Raw genomic sequence first — 18,966 nt, 5'->3', positions numbered from 1 at the left:
AAAGAAAAAACACTTCAACCTTCCTTATGGGATTACAACAAACAGGGGCTTTGTATAGTGAAGGTAGACTGTGTCAAAGTTAACTGCTCCCCGCCTCTTCCCTTAAGTACTACCTGACACACACAGGGATTCTACTGAAGGGATGCCAGCACTGCGCAGACCCCATTTTCTTTATAGCACAGAAGTTTATCTTACAACATTAAATTTTGCAGCTACCAACAACAAATAACTGTAATTGCAAATCCTGGTTTTCTTGGTACCCACTTCCATCAACAGACAAAGCTGCACATTGCGTAGATCATTTATGCTCCAGTCCCTAGGGTGTTTTGAAACAGCAAGGCAGATCAAAACACAAATGTTTCATCCTGTGTAACTCTTACGTGGTAGCATGTTTTAGCTCCTCAGTGTTTCTGCTCTGTGTAACAGACGCCTAGCCCCTTCCCCTGCAGTTCAGTCTTCTCTGTCTTTTCCAAGTGTAGCACTGAAGCAAGAGAGAAAGCAACTGATTGAACAATGACTGCCCCTACCCTCCTTTTCCATTGTCTGTTCCCTGGGTCCAGTGGTATCCAGCCAAATCCAAGCAGCTTTTTCTGATGTGGATTTTGTTTCCTCTCAGTTAAAAAACAAAAAACAAAACAAAACAAACAAAAAAAAACACTACCCATACTTTTCCTCTCCTTGAAGTCAAAGGAATTCTCTGCATTCTTTTCCATAGCCAATGGAAAAAAAAAAAAAAAAAAAAAAAAGAGCAGTTATACAGTCCATATTTACAGGACAAACTGATTAGTGAACGAGTAACGACAGCCAAAAACAAGAGGCACGATCCTAATCTAGAACATAAAAGCAGTGTTCAAAACAAAGTGGAGATTCCTTCTGAAGTTCAAACCATGGATTAGTGTTTGTCTGTGCAAACAGTTGCTAAAACTATTTCTGACCGGCAGTCGGCTTTTTATTCCTTTATACAATGGTATTGAGAGAACAGTGGCTGTGACGGCTGCCCGTAAGAGTTTCTGCCGGTGTGTTTTCATTTAGCGGTGTGTCGGGAGGGACAAGAAAGGTGCTGCTGTCAGCAGAGTCTTCCAGCTCCACTGGAGAAGGACCAACTGAGGGAGGAAGTGATCCCTCTGTAAGCTGTGGGGATACATCACAGTTTCCTAGAGATGGAGGACTGCTCTGCACAGTCTGAGAAAGAACTCCATCTGGAAAAGATGAAGAAAGGCAGAATCAGGAGGTGAAGTATGTCATTTCACATTCTCAAATAGATTTACTATCTGTGGTTTCTGGAAGCTCTGAGCTTTTCCCGTCTTTGTATTAATGCACATGACACTGCAAAGGAGGAAAATTATGTAGCAAAAATATAACATTGATATATATAAATAAGACTGATTAGTGCAAGCATCTTACTTATCTTGTGAGATATGCTGCTATGAAATCCGAAATTGGAATCAGTTTTACAGTATGCTAATATCGCAGCTGCAAAACTGAAGAGCGCTGGGTGAATCATTAAAAAGTGGTATTTTTGGTCAAATTTTTTGGCTGTGGGTGGGGGGAGTGGGGAGTGGAGAAGAGGCTGGATATGTTTTGTTTAAAATCTCTTGTACTTGGCATTTATTCTGCTCTTTAATACCAGTTTCTACAGACCTAGCTCCAGAAGACCAGAAAAGGTACCAGCATGATGGAAACTATGTACCCCACCCAAGGTAAGACTTTAAAATCAGTAAAGACTAAGAGTTAAGCTGCTCGCAGCATGGACTCCACTTTAATTTCAGTGACTTTCCCAGAAGACAAACAAAACCACACCACAACCCCCAAGCTGAATGATACTTCTAACAAAAATCTTTTCCACATGGAATTAGATTTGTATTTTCTCACCACAATCACTAAAACACACGACTATAGTTTTTTGTTTGCTTGTTTTAAATAAAAAATAAAAACAAGAAGGAAAAGAGAAGTTACTTCCTGCATACCTGGAGTGGAACAAAGGATGCTGTCGGGATTGACAGAAGCCTCATAAGGAGGAGGTGGGTCATCTGGATGTTGAATGTCTGGATACTTGTAAGCAGTATAGGGTGGAGGTGGATCATGGAAATGAAACGCTCCCCCTTCCCCATCATCTGAAAGATGCAGTGGAGTAAGGCCAGTTCCAAAACCATCAGGACCATAATCAAAACCAGGCATCCTGCGGCCCAAGTTAAAGTGGTGCACTATGTCGAGATAAGAGAAAGAAAAAAAGGAGTTTATACCACATTTTCTTTTTTAGGTTAAGGCAGATCTCAACACCTTCTTCCACTTTTCACAGCCAAGGAACTCATGTCTCCTGAACACCTAGAAAAGCCTAAATAACCTATACAGGTCAACTCGCTGCAGTTACACAACAAAACCCAAGGCCACCTGCTTCCAGCCTGTTTGTCCTGCACCACAGCTAAATTTGTATCTAAGCTCTTCAAACTAAGGACATCATTCACACACAAGATATTTCAGATTTGGACCACATACAAACAAGTATTATTCCATTATTGGCTAAGAAGTTTGAAGAACATTCAGGTTTGAAGAAACTACACACAAAGAGGCAGAAATGAGCAAGACCATGATACTTCTCACTTCCACACATCAACAATAAGCATTAAGTGCAAGAGAAGTACGCACTGATTTTTTTTAAACGAGTGCTTCACAGAAAAAAACTTGTACAAATCGTGACCCATTCAGGCAGCCAGTACATAGCTACATTTGGGTACAGTACTGACTAGAATTTATTACCAGACTTCCACTGATGTTCTCCACATAGATTTGTATCTCTTCTCCTCTTTTCATCCTGGAGCCCATTTATACTACACACATTTACAGATCAAGACTGACTACAAATACAGGCTACTTACAATTTGCTCCGATCAAAGACTCTATGCGCTCTCTCCGCCTCTGGCGTAGCCGGTGGACCATGAAGAGCAGCAAAGAGAGGATGAGGAAGGATGAAATGCAGCTAACTATCAGACGCATTCCACCAGCCATTGAGTCAAACAAGCTGTTCCCATCTGTTACATAAAATATAGGAAAGAAGCCTGTTACTTATGTTCAAGACTCATTTTTCCTCGATGTTCTTTTGTCAGTAATGGAGAAAAACGCAGAGTGGAAATTCATTAGCCTGGTTTAACAGTTCTCCAGACTTCAGAAGTGTAGAAAAAATGAATCATTAGATGATTTATCTATTTACTGCAAGGAGACTTAAATGCTTCTAAATATGTTACTCAGCAAAAGGCACAAAATATTGAAGGCTTCAGGTCTCTGAAAAAGAGAAAAACAAAGGTTAAGAGTATTTTGTGCATCAACTTGTCTCCCTGGCATGGCTGATGGTCTTGTAGTAAAGAGAACAGCAAGCCTGGAAGCTATGGGAAAGGCCCGAGAACTGGCATATCTACACAGCATTTCTACATGACTTCGGGGCATCTTAACTTGTCTATTCCAAACAATAAAATTGCTAAACATTTTCATTATCACCAAGATGCAGTCATCCAAATTCCATGTGTCATAGGTACCATGGTTATCAACATTAAATAATAGGAAATAAAAATACCTTAATAAGCTGAATCAACATGATAATCTCTCTCAATTTTTTGAAAGATTGTTAAGATAAGAGATGAAGATAAACAGGAATTACGTATTTTCCTAAAATCACAGAAAGCAAGTGGTGCGACACAGAACAGACCCAGGAGCTTAGGGCTTCTAGAGCTGTATGTCAGAGCTAACCATATCCACATTGGAAGGCTGCTGAGAGCAAATTATCGCTGTTCTGTCAGTGCCAGGCACAAGAGGTATTTTTCACAATTCAACTAATCGGGCTTAAAGTAGCCTGGAAACAGACAGACACTCTACACAAAAACAGACAGAAGTGACTGTGCTGTTCTCTTTGCCCAAATTTCCTGTTAAAGAGCTCTGATCAAGAAAGGAACTGAAGTTAGATGTGGCTAAGGAGAAGAAGCAGCTGCAGAACCTGGTCGTGACGGTTACACAACGCTAGAGAACACAAGCAGCACCAAGTATGAACCCCGTGCCCAGCCAGTACAGCACCACGTCAGCACACTTGGCAGAGCTGCCAGCTCCTGGTCCCTCTCCTTCCTTTCCTGCACCCACCACAGCTGCAAGAGCTCTCAGTACCTTCCCTTCCACTGAGCAGCAAAAGCTGCACCAAAGATTCCTTACAGAACACGAGAACCCTCACAAAAACTGTAAATACTGATTTGCTACAAATGCTAGGAATAGAAAAAGCCACCTTATTTAGGCATTGCTAGAAGTACACGGCTAACACGGCTAATTTATTACCTAACCCATTCCCGAGTAATTCATTTAATAGTGCACTATGCATAGAACTCCAACGTAACACCCTCTCAAATCTGGCTGTGCAGTACAAAAGCCTCTGTGCTGTCAAATCTTTTAGCAGCTCTCCCTGTCAGAGCTCGAACTGATGCAGTCACACAGCAGCAGTAACCAACCAACACCCCCTCCAACAGCACGGACCTGCCGGCATTCCTCCTCTGTGTTATGGCAACGCCGACTTTGTGGCCACCAGAAATTAGCTCTAAGAGTTGCCTTAAATAAAAGGACTTCAGTAAAACACACAGACAGTGAAGCATGATGCAAACTTGTAGTCGGAATGCCTGACACTCCCTCTTCCACATATTCTCTTCAGACCAGCTAAAAGTGCAAATCTTGGGCCTGCTGGGGAGGCTGGGCCGCTTTCGTACTGCTCCCAGCCTCTGACAGCTCCTACCACTCAACCTGTTCAGCTGGATAAACTATTGTCAAACCCTAGATTAAAGTAAAAAGAAAAAAAAGGGACAGAGACCCAGCTTGTACAGAACAAGATGAGCCATCACAGATTTTCAACCTACATAAACAGGAATGGATTATTTCAGAAAGGCTGTTTTACACTCAGGGCAGCAGTAATATCCTGTAACTGTCCCAGTTTAGTCACTAGAGAAGCTTCTCTATCACCAGCTCTTTCAAATATTTTATTTCTTTCAACTCTATTTCACAAGTGAGAGTTCCAGATCTGTACAAACAAGAACCCCATGAAACAACAGGAGTCCCACATCCTTAAAGAGGCAATTGACAAATGACTTCAGTTTCAGCATTAGTACACAAAAGATTTTCATGTGCTATTTATCTTCAACTAAATGAGAAGCATCTTTCAAGATAGTACAGCTGGGATTGCTCAGCTTACTCCTACCACTGAAAAATTCCCCTACTACCAAGTCCTTGAGTAATATTCTTTATCCACTTGTAATCGTTGCTCACCCACTCACACAACACGAGCTGATTACCTGCCAACCCAACAGCGGGATTTATTTCCCCCCAGTCTCTCCTTGGGTGATGAATTCACTTACCCTTGATTAGTAAAACAGTTTTATTTCCTTTGCAACAAAGCTTAGGGGAAATATATGTAAGAATTGGACAAAGATAAATACATGCTGATTAAAGAAAGTAATTCATTAATTTTGTCAGCTGGAATAGTCATTTATCAACACCCAGAAGCAAAACTGAAGTGTGTCATCTCAAAATTTCAGTGTTCATCATTAGCTGAAGTAACTGTACTATGAAGTCAGGCAACCGCTTGATGATTCTTCTCTAAAAAACTGAGTTACTAAAAAACCAGAACACTTCAGACAAGAGTGTAATGAAACAGTCTTATATAGCATCAGTACAGGAAGAAGAGCTTAGGGATCAGAAAGGATGTGATAAAATACAGTCTTCAAATCAGTATTCATGAAATAGTTAAGACCCACAGTATAAGCAAGGATTAAAGAACATTGAGTGAGGTTATCCCAGGTCGTCTTATCCTGTCTGTTGGATGATGCCTTGCTGACACTGTTCCTGAAGATTAAAAAAAAAAAGACAGTGAAAACAGTCTTAACTCTGCTGATAAGAGTAGGAGGAAGACTTCTGCTTTTTCACCCCTGACTCTCCCCAACCAACCTGCAACACCAGTTCCAAACATCTGTTAAGCTTAGCTGTCAGAATGGATGTACGTGACAGCAAGGAGGGATCGGGGCCTTTAATCATTAACTTGTGCAGATAAGACACGAAAAAGAACGATGACAAGTTTGGATGTCAATAAGCACCCCTTTTTTTAATAGGCTGAAATGGAAGCCTCTGATGGGAAGACTTGACCTGTGTTTTCCATATTGGAAGGATCTGAACAATAGTTTCTTGGTGCACTCAGATAAGACCAGGTTCTTTTAAAATATCAGGAAATCACAGAATGGTTGATGTTGGAAGGGACCTCTTGAGACCATCTAGTCCAAACCTTGCTCAAGCAGCATCGGTTTGAGCAGGCTGTTCAGGACTGTGTCCAGTCAGACTTCAAATATCCCCCCAGATGAAGACTCTACAACCTACCTGTTCCAGTAGTTGACCACGCTCATGACAAATGCTAAATAAATTTATTTTTGCAAGTCTCTTTACACAAGAAATAACATCCCAAAAAGGCCACTGACCAAACAGTATACAGAAGACCCCTAAGACTTCACTGATCCAAAACAAGAGGCTGCACTAAGATGCCAAATTCAATATCAAGGTTGCATGCCCTGATGATTAAAATTCCATATAATTTGAAGACAGTGCTTTCTATCTGATCCCTGCATGCAAACTTCCACACATAAACGCTCATGTCCAGAAAAAGATACTTAATTAGTGCTCAAGAGAAATGTCTTTTCCTTTCTGTGACAGCTAAACATCACAAAGAAACCATGCAAGATGCTCTATTAGAAATCAGCGATGCTGTCAGCCTCCACAGAGGAGACAAGTTACTGCTCTTCACTAAGTAGCACCAAGGATGACTAATTATTTCCAGCAACAGACTGAAGTTTTTCATTTCCTGTGATGTGGGATTTTTCCCCAGATGGGGTTAGTACCCAGCAGTGTCAAGGCACTGAAAGGATGCACCACTTCAAACAAAGTTATACCCCAAAACAACCGAGCTTTGCAGTAATTTTGCTGCATAAAACCGCAATAGTCAAGTCTTACCTGGGTCTAAACAAGTAAATTTGCAGCACTCCTTCGGATCTTTGCGGTACTGCTGACATCCCTGTGGCCGTTCACACAGAGCAGCCACACACATCTCAGGTTCACCGTTATGACACGTGCAGCTCAGACAGGGATCATCCCCTTTTGGAGTGAAATAGTAGCCTTCATCAACAATGTTGTCTTTGATATCGACGCAGGTCTGGCCTAGAACAGAAATGCACATCAATATCCAAGTGTCTATGAGCCTGCCAGACGAGCCCGGTTTGATCTATTACAAAACATGATTTGAAAACATAAGCAGATGATCAGTTAAAAGTCACGCTTCTACACAAAAATAGCTTTTAGAAGGGATCTCCAAGGAGCCGGAAGATAAATGGATAGTCTGGAGATGTGCGGGGATGATATACTGCTCAAACTTGACAAAGTGAATGTTAAGTATTTAATGGAATTGACGTGCTTCCAGGTGTCCTCTCCAGGACTCAGAGAAAAACAAGCAGTCTGAGGACAGCCTTCAGCATCACGCCTGCCGCACCTCCCTCTCTGCCTCCTGGTACTTAGGAAAAGCTGGGACTTCTCTGAACCAAGCTGCAGGACACTCTCAACAGGTCAGGCCCAAAAAAGAGAGCCAGGCAATAGCAATACCACTGCCCTAGCTGCACCTTAATTCCTGCACAGTGGATGAAGCTTAGATGTCTTCAGCTCACCATCCTTTCCTCCCACAGACCTGAAAGGGACGTACCAAACCAGAGAGGGCGCAGACAGCTGGGGGACCTACCAGCCTGCAGCGACTGCTCAGGGAGGGTGGTGAGTCCTCTCCACCCAAAGCAGAGCTCAGCTGCGAGGGCTTACAGGAAAATTCAGACTAGAAGATACCTTAATAGGTCTCTAGTTCGATGCAGGATCACCTATGAGGGAAGTCCCACTTTGCTGCTGAGTATTTTATCCAGTATGGTCATTTTCCCTGACATCAGTTCAAACCTCGTTTTAACTTTTGTTCCTTGTCTCCTGTTGCACACCCATGCAAAAAGCCTGGCTCTGTCTCCTTGATCACCTCCTTGTAGCTACTGGCTGGCTGCTGTCAGGTCCCCTCGGAGCACTCCCTTCTGCAGGCTGGAGGTGCCTCATTTCCTCCACCTCTCCTCAAAGCACTGGTGCACCAGAGCCCCCAGCACCATCTTGGTGGCCCTCACTGAACTCACCTCAATTTGGCAAGGTCCTGTCAGTGCCCTTCTCATGCTGGGGGTCCCTGAAACTGTATACAGAATTCTTCTGCTCAACTTATACATCTTATCTTTTTCCCCCTTACTCTTCGGTTAACAATCTGGCAGAGCTACTGCTTTCCTCACAACACCACTCTGAGGAGATGACCGAAATGGTTATGTTTTGACTACATAAATGGCCTTCAATTCACATTCCAGAAGTTTATCACATCAAAGTAGGTATCACAATAGCCTGTCTTACTAATTCTCAGTATTTCCAGTGAAAAAGCAGGCGGAGAAGGGCTGAATTTTCCTCCCTTAACATTTGTGTTAAATCTTTATCCTGCTTTCAAGAGAAAGCAAACACAAAACACTTCAAGAACCACAGTAAAAGTTCAACACCACATGTATTAATTTTTTAATACATATATATATATTTTTTTTTTATTATTTATTTATTTTTTTTTTACAAGGAATTATCATTTATATCAGGCATCTTGAATGTTACCTGAAAATACTGCTAAAAAGTATTTCCCTTCTCTTAGTTTAATGCCTTTTGGCATAAGGGCACGCATGATACAGAATGGGAGCCATTTTTTCCACTTTAAGTCAGAAGCTACACTTGCTTTTTTCCCCATGCCCCACAGTTCTAAGAATTGGTTGGAGAGAATTTAATAGAAGTTGCTTTATTCAAAATAAACCAACAATAAAAATTTGCTTCATGTAAAATGAAGAAACAACTTGAGTGATATTTACTAGTAAGGCTTAACTGTACTGTGGCTGACCCATTGCGATGCTCCTGTTTAAACAAAGCCAAACTCTTCCTTCTTTTTCCTCCTTTTTTAATTTACTGGGGAAAAGTAGAAAGATAGCTATCAGATTTCCAATATTTGTTATTTGCTTATTTAAACTTGCAAGACAGTTAACACCGAACCAAATCCAACTTACTCCTTTTGCAGAGGAATGACGACTTCTCGTAGCAGTTTTCAGCATACCAGCTGTGTAAACCGTGGTGCCGAAGGGTAGGAAAATGGAAACACTGAAGCTGGGCACAAAGAACGTTTTCATTTTCAGACATAGCCGTACCAAAGATAGGGTCAGGGGGTAAAAATACTTCTGAAGAGCCTAGAACAAGATGCATTGGTGTAAGCAGCCTGCGGGTATGCAGAGCTTTAGAAAGGCTCTGTAATGTCACTCATTGCACGCACACCACATCTCCTACAAGGCTACTGTCCTCTAACTTTAGCTTCCATTAGCAGCACTCCTCCGGGAGAAAGCGAGGAGTGGGGAGGGAAGGGGTGAGTCACAGAGAGGAGAGGCTGCTGTTGTCAGAGAACCGTGTAATTCTGACATTCTGCTACAGTAGGAGCGTGTTCTGCTATCTCTACAAATGCTTCTTTCCAGCGTCCCATGGGGTTTGCCTGCCAATTCTTATGCACCCCGTCAAACAGTGTAGAGTTTGAACATGCTAAGGAGAAATGAAGCAGTAACCAGTACACCTGAAGGTCTGGCCTAACACTAGTGTAGCAGGAACCTATACAAATCTCATACCTGGTACTCCAAGCACCTACCGGTGCTTCCAGTACCTCATCTACCCTGTGCAGCACGCTGCAGAGCTGCTCCCCCACAGCCCACATTGCTGGTTTGGAGCGCAGTGCAGAACAGGGCTGTGCTGCAATGCCCCTCCTGCTGCTGCAGTGGGGATATATGTACGCTTTGGTCCTCCACGCAACTGTTAACAGATTGCATGGCATGGGTTCCAACAAGTGGGGACTTAGCATCGAGTTATTTTTCCCATTGCAGGGCATGGAAAAGGTATTAAGGGTATTGTATAACTACAAATTTTGCTTCTGACCAGCACCTTAGTGTTAAATTAGTCAGTCTTCAAAATTGCAGAGATTAACAAGAAGCCAAAAGACAACAATTGTGAAAATTAGATTATTTGATACGTCTTTAGAAGCCTGCTTTCTAAATCTGTGCTTAAACATTGACTTCAGCAGCTCCTGCAGTTAGCATATTAAGCAGCCTAGTCACACGATGGTCCTTTCAAACACATCAGATAAGTCTGATAATTAATGCAATTAAGCTCTCCCATCATTTTTTGAGGGTTTAACTTCCACATCTCCCAATGATAGATTAAAATTTTCAAGCTATAGGACCTTAAATCACTTTTCAAACAGATACTAGGAATTCACAGTCTACCTCACTACAAGTCAGTGGAACTTTTATAAAATCTTTCAGAAGCTACTGAACGCTAATATGTACTTTACTTCATAGAGGTATGTTTTTATTAAATAGAAGACTTTCAAGCAAAAAAAAAAGACTTGCAAATACAGTGTTGAAAAGGTTTACATTCATATAATGAATCAAGTTGAAGACAATTTATGATATAAACAGACATTACGATTCTCTGTAATTTATGCCTGCCTAGTCATAACACTTGGTCAGCAGATGGCAGTGCAGTCAACCTTCTGAAGAGCAAAGAAAGGTCCTTTTAAGAATTGTTTTTTTCCCCTTGGAGTTCATAGGAGAAGCCTACCTGCATAAACAGTTTTGCCCAGATGAGGAATAGCTAACCCTTATGAGAGAAAGTTGGAACTTCCTCCCTGCCCTCTTTCTGTTGTCAGAAGGCATCTTTAGGTGCCTTACTTTAAGGAACTAATGGAAATGTTCCTGCCTCCACAAGAAGGAGCAATTTCTTCTGAATACCTAGCCAAATCTGCTTACTTAAATGACAAAAATAAATAAATACTTTTGCACATGGCAGAAAGGTAAAACAAGTCCCATCACTGGAAACCTATGCAGGTTCAATCCCTTCTCATAAATCAAAAGTAGTATTTTGCAAGATCTAACTGTTCCACAAAATTCTGCTGATAATTATCTATCTGGACATAATGGACAGTTATCCTTGTAAATTCTCTGTTACTGAAAATTGTATATGAGAAGAAAACTACTCTGGATTAGCTTTCAAACACCCCACTGGAATTCACAGTGCTGATGTGTAAAAACCTGTTTGTTTGTTTGTTTTCCTTGACCTGTAATCAGCACAGAATTTAGACATTCAATTCTACACATATGAGTTCGTATGACTGAGACACACTACTCACTCACCTGAAATAGTTAAAAATAAAAAGAATAAAAACATGTCTTTGCATTTGCAGCAGAGGGAGCTGCTTCTTTTGCCATTGAAAAAGTTCAGCCAGAGATGCCTATCAGATTAATGCTTGATTCTCCATAAAAATAGTTACTAATTTTGGGCTAAGGTAAACTTTCTATTGGTTTAAGTAAACTGCCTGCATTATTTCAGGGTGCAAAAAACTCTGGGTAATTCTGCAAAATAAGATAACTGAAAAGCATATAAAAACCTATTAAAGTTAAAAAACAAATCCTACACTAGTTTGCACAAATACTAGAATCAGGAATCAGCTATTAATCTAGACATTTACCAGAAGGAATGAGAAACTACAGAGTAGTTTCTTTTGCTCAGCTTAATCATGGGGAAAACCCAAACAAACTTAAAAAACACATTCCTTCCACAATAAATCACTGAAAAGTCATGAAATTTCTTACACTTGAAAATTAGGCATGTGTATTAAAATACTTCTGTTTTCATACTGTAAAGCAAAACAGTTCCTCTACAGCATTTCAACACCATCAGTGAAAGAAAAGATGTTCTTGCAGATAATATCCATGCTTTAAGATACTTAAAGGGACCACGGAAACCAAGTAATAATTTCAGAAGCCTACCTTTATAAGCTACTTCCCAGTGGCCTTCTAGGGAGTGATTTCGATTTGTGATCACATACTGATATCCAACCCAGAACCTACAAAAAAATCGGTTAGATTCTAAAAACACAAGCCCGAAACATACTAAGAAATTGAAATACGTTACAAATTAAAATATGAACCTTACAATATCTTGAAAATTAACTTTGAAAACATTGATGACCTTTTTCTTAGAATTTTAGCACATTGGGCAAAGTAAAAAGAGAGACTACAGCTGAGGGATAAAGGAAAATACTTGATAGTTTTCTATGTTTACAAATTGCTCACTATGCCTTTTATTTCCATGCATAAGCAGCACCTTGTTCTGTTGTTATAACAGCACTACAGTATCGAACTCAAAAACCACACAAAAGCATCCAGAACTCAAATATTTTATAAACATACACAACTGATGTCAGACACGGTTCAGGATCAAAACATCTAAGTCTCCAGAGACAGAGATACATATTACTGAACCACTGCTGGTGGGTGATCTATCAGCATGGCAGCCCACGAGACTGACGAAAAACCCACAGGCAAAAAAAAACAAGGAATTATGTTTGCTGTGAACTCACAGAATGAAATATCTCAAGTCACCAAAACACAGTTCTTACAATTCATGTTTTTTTTTCCACTTCGTTCTTGTCTCAAACTTGCAGTCTTTGTCAAAGCTACTGGTACTTAATGGAAACAAAAACTGTGTTGAAAAATTTAACGAAATAATATTTCTATACAACATAGTGCTGCAGTAAGTCAGTGTAAAATTCATCTTCCCTGTTGGAGTTCAAGAATACTAGTATGCTGCTGAGACAACCTGAAAACAAAGACTACATTAAATTGTAGCCTGTTAATTTAGTAATGTTAATTAAAACAGAAAATACAGAGATGGCTGCTCTTAAACGCTTTCACAAGGTTATCAGCCTGTAGTCAATTTTACCACTAGATTTTATAGGCAAACTGAACTACCACCAACTATATTGTGCAGAAACCATTCTCATGTAATAGGGGAGATCTGTCCTTTCCTTCCTACTCACCTACGTTGGTCCTTCCTTACAAATGTCTTTTCTTCCAAGTCCCACTCCTGTGCCAGGATAAATCTTAGCTCCTGGTCTGCAGTGAAGGTTGCGAGGGATCCATTCACCCGCTGACATGTCTGCACGGCGTCCCAGTAGTTCTCCCCGTTTAAATACACTCTGTAACAGCTAGCTGTGCCCTCGTAGTGGTGCCACCCTGTTGGGCACTTTCCTAGGAAACATGAAGAATAGAAGGGAAACCATTCCCCCCAAATTAGGATCTTCCAGGTAACACGTCCTAATCAGCTTATGACAATGCAATGTGTAATCACTTGGATGCATATACACAACACACCACGTGTAATTTACCTCACCAGTAGGAGATGCATGCATTATAGGTCACAGGAGACTTCCTTTACTAATGCTTTTGACAAAGGATTTTCTTTTAATGCACTGAAAAACTCTTAGTGATGTTTCCCTGCACTGTGACAGCCTTTAAATTCTTTAATTAAGACTGATGATCTACAGTGGAAGGTTTTCCCTGAACAGCTTTATAAATCCAATCAGTTGGATCAATGCTAGTCACAACAAGCAGCAAGAAGCAGGAAGGATAAACCAGAGGTGGCCAACATAACGATCACATCTTTCTATTAGGTGGTTAGCAGTATGCCCAACTTGCTCTGAGGATTTCAACCTTATTTTACAAACAAGCTCAGTAGTGTTCACATAGTGAGTGCATGGTCACTCACTAAAGGTGATGGGATGGGGGTTTTGGGGCAATGGTGGTTTGCTCTAGAAAAATGTCACTGCACAGAACATCCTTAGAAATTAGGCAGGTGATAGTATGAACTGTAGTCTCTGCTTTCTCAATTAATTAAATTGAAGAAATACGCAAAAAAAAGCCTCGAGGCATTTCTAGATGAAACAGACCCATGGGCTTTTGATGACTGGCATTCTAGGAGGTGATACGTAACTAATAGAAACAGACATGAAATATGATTTTAGCACTTGCATTTGCAGAATTAATTTTGCATGACACCTAAGAAAGTAACTTTAAATTCACAAACTGTTTTATGTTTGTTGCAAGCATTCAAAGAGATCTTGTTCTCAGGACTAGGAACTCCCTTCAGAAACAGTGATCTTTATCATAAAATAGTGACACATTTAAATTTGAATTCCTTTACATATCTTCCTTAGGTCTACTGGTCACATCACTGGGATGGGACAGAATACAACATGAGTATTATAGATATTGCTGAATCAATTTCTAAGTTGTTTTATTGTCCTCTACAAATTTGTTTAACAAGTTAGCTACTAGAGTAAATACCAGAATCAAAATACCTATTTTAATAAGCCCCCTCCCTCCAAAAAAAAAGAGGTAATTTTTCACTTGTGCTAATCACTTGACTTTTTCAGACTCCTGCCATATCTTCTTCTCTGCATGTCCCCTTCCTAGTGTGCCCCATCCCTCCCTCCTAGCATGATCAGTGCTGTCTCATTCCCAAATCACTGGATGATCCAAGGAGCAAAAAAGAGAAGACCACCAGAAAGAGGCGGCAGGGGAGACTGATGCATTGGACCTAAAGAAATTTAAAGGCAGCAGTCACTACGAGCTACAATCAGTAAGAAGGACAGTTACGGAACATTTATAATTTAGATAAGGCTTGTACCAGGATGCAGAAAGCATCGCCAGCAGTGATGCAGGTAAAAGGGCAGGATGATATCAGAGTGGTATTTTTGAAGGTTCCCAACTAACACTTGGAAGTAACAAGGAAAAAAACCATTCAGGTCCTACATTCTTCCTTGATAGTTCCTTCATAGACTTTTTCCTTCAGAGAAGCAAGAAGGGAAGAATTTCCCAAAGTTCCCCACTTCCTAAAGAACATTATTCCCTCTTAAAAAGGGTACAAAACTCACAACATCAGATATGTATTTAGTTTACTAAGGATACTGCAACTTCTTCTAAGATCATCTTCGAAATGACTTCAATCAAAAGCAATCAATTTTGGTTTTCCCCACTTTCCAGGGGAAAACTGCAAACTCACATCAAGAGACAGCTGACAGATTATCATGCCTGCTGAAGGATGAAACCATCACTTAACTCATCACAATTACAGAAAACTAGGCCCACAGTTCATAAAAGAAAAACAATTTCAGTTGCACAAAAGTAGTGTTACAAAGGAAGCTGGATTCTTCGTATGTATCAGCCTGCTATATAAACTGTGCAACACCACAACACACATATAAGGGAAGTGTGCAAAAACCTTCAGGGGTACTTCATTTAAGCAAAGACGGGTCTAAAAGCCACGCAAGAGAAAATCTATTAATTTCTCCTTAAGAGAACAATTAATCTAAATTGCTAAGCTAATTAGTAGAAAGATAGGCCAGATTTCCCAGGCTGCAACTTACTGCTAAATCGGACAGGCTGTGCCACATTGACAGTGTGAAAGCGGGTCGTCTCTCCTCCCCTCCCTCGATTATGCCTGGCGTCCACATTCTCCTTCCCATGGTAAGTTCGCTGGTCCCCTGTCAAGCCTGAGGAGAAGGAATAGTCAGTACCAGTGAAAAATGCAAGAAAAAGCAGATTTGATTTTACGAAAGTGTCTGTGGGCTTTAATTCAATACAAATAGATGATACGTAATACAGACAGGTAAATTAAGATGGCCAGGCTGTTACTGCCGGGATCTACCATTTTACATGGCTCATAACAAAAATAATTGCAGTTGAAAAGAACCAACAAGCCATTACATGAATTTTGCAAAGTAAGATAAATATTTTGGCTGATTTTCAACAACTGCAGTTGTGCACAGAACCTGACACTTGTCATTTCAGTTGCTGCAGCAAATGCATCATTCCCAGTGCATTTTGTCTGTTCTTGTTTACAGAACTACCCACTCTCCAGCTGCTCGATTTCTCAGTAGTGTGTTCAGAGATATAAGACAACTTCTCCAATATATTTTCCAACACATTCTCTAAGATCTAGGACAAAATCAAAACCAGGAAAGAAAGTCCATCCTCGGCCAGAAGAATCAGGCTTTTCATTCCTTCTCAGGCTTTCTAAAGGAAACGTTTGCTCATTATTTCTGAAACAAAAAACATACACACCCTAATCTGGGTGTCAGGGCTTCTGAATGGATGCATGAGACAAGTGGATTCAAGAGGTTATGAAAACACAATGTAAAATGTAATCCGCAAAAGGGGCACAGGTTAGGTGCAGACACTGCCAGCAGAACTATAAGCAGTAAGGCTAGAAGGGTAGTGGGCAGAAACCCTTGAGAAAAGGCAGATGAATACCAGAGTTCCATCTGGAAACAAGGAATTAACCTAAAAACAGAAAAAAAGAACCCAACAATGCAAGCATTAGAAATACCTACTTGTATGTCATGTAATACCGCCAGCTGGTATTTGAGCTAATAGACTTGCACAGCACAAAGAGCTACATAGGCATATATTTCTGTATATAAAAAAAATCAGCTTATTTCCCTTTAAAGCTGATTAGCTCTATTTACACTAGCTAAACCAAATACACCAGCCATGGTCCAAAATAGAGAGCAGCTACATAGACTTCTTCAACAGCTTTAATTACATCTGTTTGAAATATATTCAGAATGATGTGAATCAAGCTTTCTCCACTAACTTGAAAAAAATCAAGACATCCAGAGCAATTTCGTGATCATTTAAACCCTCAGCTGGAGGCTGCCTGGGGTGTTACCTGGGGGAAAGGCCTCCAGAAGACCCTCCATCAAACAAGGTGCTCCTTGGGACCAACTGCACCAATGACCAAAACCAAAAAATCTCAAGGAGGAGCCTAGGAACAACAGAGTAGCTCTGCATTCAGGTGGCTCTAGCATACAGTTTGCCCCAAGTTAATGGAATGAGCAAGGATATTTAATTACCAGGTCACCCTAGGAATTACATGCCTATAGAGATCACCCATTAAAAACTGGCTCTGTATGATACACTCACATGGCCTCACAGGAACGAGGCAGTAATTCCAATATTCCAAATTAGAATGCGCTACGTATCACAGGAAAGAAGGTAGTGCCAAGAAATTCAGTGAGCGTACATTTCAAAGGACACAAAATGGTAAAATAATTTGACAATGAAGATCATGAATTATTTTTATTCCTTTAAAGGCCAAACTATTTTTAGTTTTAGAATTTGCCTGCAGTTAATCCTAATGTTGCAGTAGCATTATTTACACTATGATCATCAGAGTGATACTAATACATTAAAAAAGCAAATCTTTAATTAGTGTTATTTTTTAAAGTCTTAATATAATTAATGTAGAATACTTTATCAGAGATGAATTGAGTTCAGCACCGGGGAGCCCTATTTTCCCATGGCATTAAATGGTAACATCTAAAGAGAAAGAACCAGTTGGAACCAAACAGAAGAAGAATTAGTTCCCTTTGAGAAGTGAGAGCAGATGCAGCACCATATGGCTGACCCTCCACGGCTAAACAGAACGCCCACAAGTACTTAACAATTTAACTCCCCTGGGAATAAAAGAGAAGTTCGCAGGTTTTAATACGCAAGGGTTAAGAACGGGTTACTCACGCTAACATCAAATTGACAGAATTTATACCACATGCTTTGAGAAAAAGCTACACGGATCGCACAAAGGCAGCTTGCCCAGTCACCACCCGAAGCAGGACATCCCCTCCTTCCTTCCCCGGCGTCAGCAGACCTGCCACCAAAACACGCAGGACTCGAGAGGCAAAAAGCAGCCACCACGAGTTCTCCTTCGAGCCCAACGCTGTCAGTCACTTAATAAATCGGAGCTCTTCAAATAGAAAATTGCTTCTATTTGACCTGAATTTTCTGTCTTTGAAAAAAGCAAAGATGGCAAGTTTTTCCAGGGCAATAAAGAAAGAGCATGCTAACGAGCCTGTAAATTACTCGACTGTCATGAAAAGCAGTTGCAGATTCTAGTGGCAAAGGTGTAATTGGGCTGGTTTTCTATTGTGCCATTTCAATACTCTGCAGAAGAATTTTCTTTGTATGCTGCTGTTCTGGTTTATTAACAATATTTATATCTTTAAATACAAATTAATAGTGCCATGGACTGAGCTTTAGGATAACAACTTGAGCCAGAAGACCAAAACCTACGTTTCAGTATTTCAAAAAGGCAAAACAATGATTCTTAGTGCTTACGTGCGCATTTAATACTCTGAAAGCTATCCAACTGGGGAAGATGAGCTATTTCCCACATCCTTTATTTTCTAGATCCTACCACCACAAGAAATAACAGCAACAGCAGCATTCTTACTAGCCAAGACAAACAGCTTTAAATTTTCTTTGGTTCCATACAATTATGCGAGAAATGTGATTTGCTTGTTAGTTGGTGGGCAAAGGGGAAAAACAGGTTCAAGGGAAGATTCATGGGGTGCAATTTCTCTTTTCCCCTTGTAAACTGTAGCACGCCTGACAGGAACATCCTCCAAACTGCTTCCAAATGGATCAAGTCATGATTAGTATTCATGCAGCTCCTTCCAATTTACAAACAGTTGCTAATTCACTCTAGCATGTTTACAGACTGAGTAATAGTAGCACACATCAGGAAAGCCACCCAACACGTCTGATTACATGACTCTCTTCAGTTGTTTAAAACTTCAAGCTACCAATTTAGAATGAGAGTTTGCCAGGCTGGATGGCTCCTACTGCATTTTATATGGGTTATCTTTTTCAGGTCTGAGTCAATACTGTTCGAAAATTTTTCAGAACAGAAGTGAAGAGTCTGGAAGGGGAAGATGCTTTGCTTCCACTTCTGACTACCTTTTAGTTGAACAAGTGTTGTCACTTCTGATGGTAAAACACAGCCCTGACAGCTCACAGAAAGTTTTCTTGTGCGCACAAGTTTTACTGTTCCTCATGGAGAGAGTGGGAAAAATTGAAGGGGACAAATGCTGTCAGGTTTAGGTCAGAAACAGATAAAACAAAATAATTTGCCCATTATTCACAGAAGCTG

At 40.5% G+C, this 18,966-nt stretch overlaps 1 protein-coding gene across 1 annotated transcript in view; it reads right to left on the bottom strand.

Annotated features, from left to right (window-relative positions):
• Nucleotides 1-165: 165 nt before the first annotated feature.
• DGCR2 (DiGeorge syndrome critical region gene 2) overlaps nucleotides 166-18,966 on the bottom strand; it is a 44,747-nt gene continuing 25,946 nt past the window's right edge. The window contains exons 3-10 of the mRNA XM_084539260.1: nucleotides 15,404-15,529; nucleotides 13,016-13,226; nucleotides 11,964-12,040; nucleotides 9,165-9,341; nucleotides 7,018-7,221; nucleotides 2,877-3,029; nucleotides 1,968-2,204; nucleotides 166-1,199 (exon numbers count right to left, since the gene is read on the bottom strand). Coding sequence (XP_084395386.1) covers nucleotides 958-1,199; nucleotides 1,968-2,204; nucleotides 2,877-3,029; nucleotides 7,018-7,221; nucleotides 9,165-9,341; nucleotides 11,964-12,040; nucleotides 13,016-13,226; nucleotides 15,404-15,529 — 1,427 coding nt within the window. The 3' untranslated portion in view covers nucleotides 166-957. The remainder of the gene's footprint in view (nucleotides 1,200-1,967; nucleotides 2,205-2,876; nucleotides 3,030-7,017; nucleotides 7,222-9,164; nucleotides 9,342-11,963; nucleotides 12,041-13,015; nucleotides 13,227-15,403; nucleotides 15,530-18,966) is intronic.

Source organism: Aythya ferina (genome assembly GCF_964211825.1).
Source record: "Aythya ferina genome assembly, chromosome: 17".
In the NCBI taxonomy this organism is placed as follows: Eukaryota; Metazoa; Chordata; class Aves; order Anseriformes; family Anatidae; genus Aythya; species Aythya ferina.
Note: the sequence above shows the minus strand (reverse complement) of the source record. Positions and strands in the feature narration are given on the sequence as shown.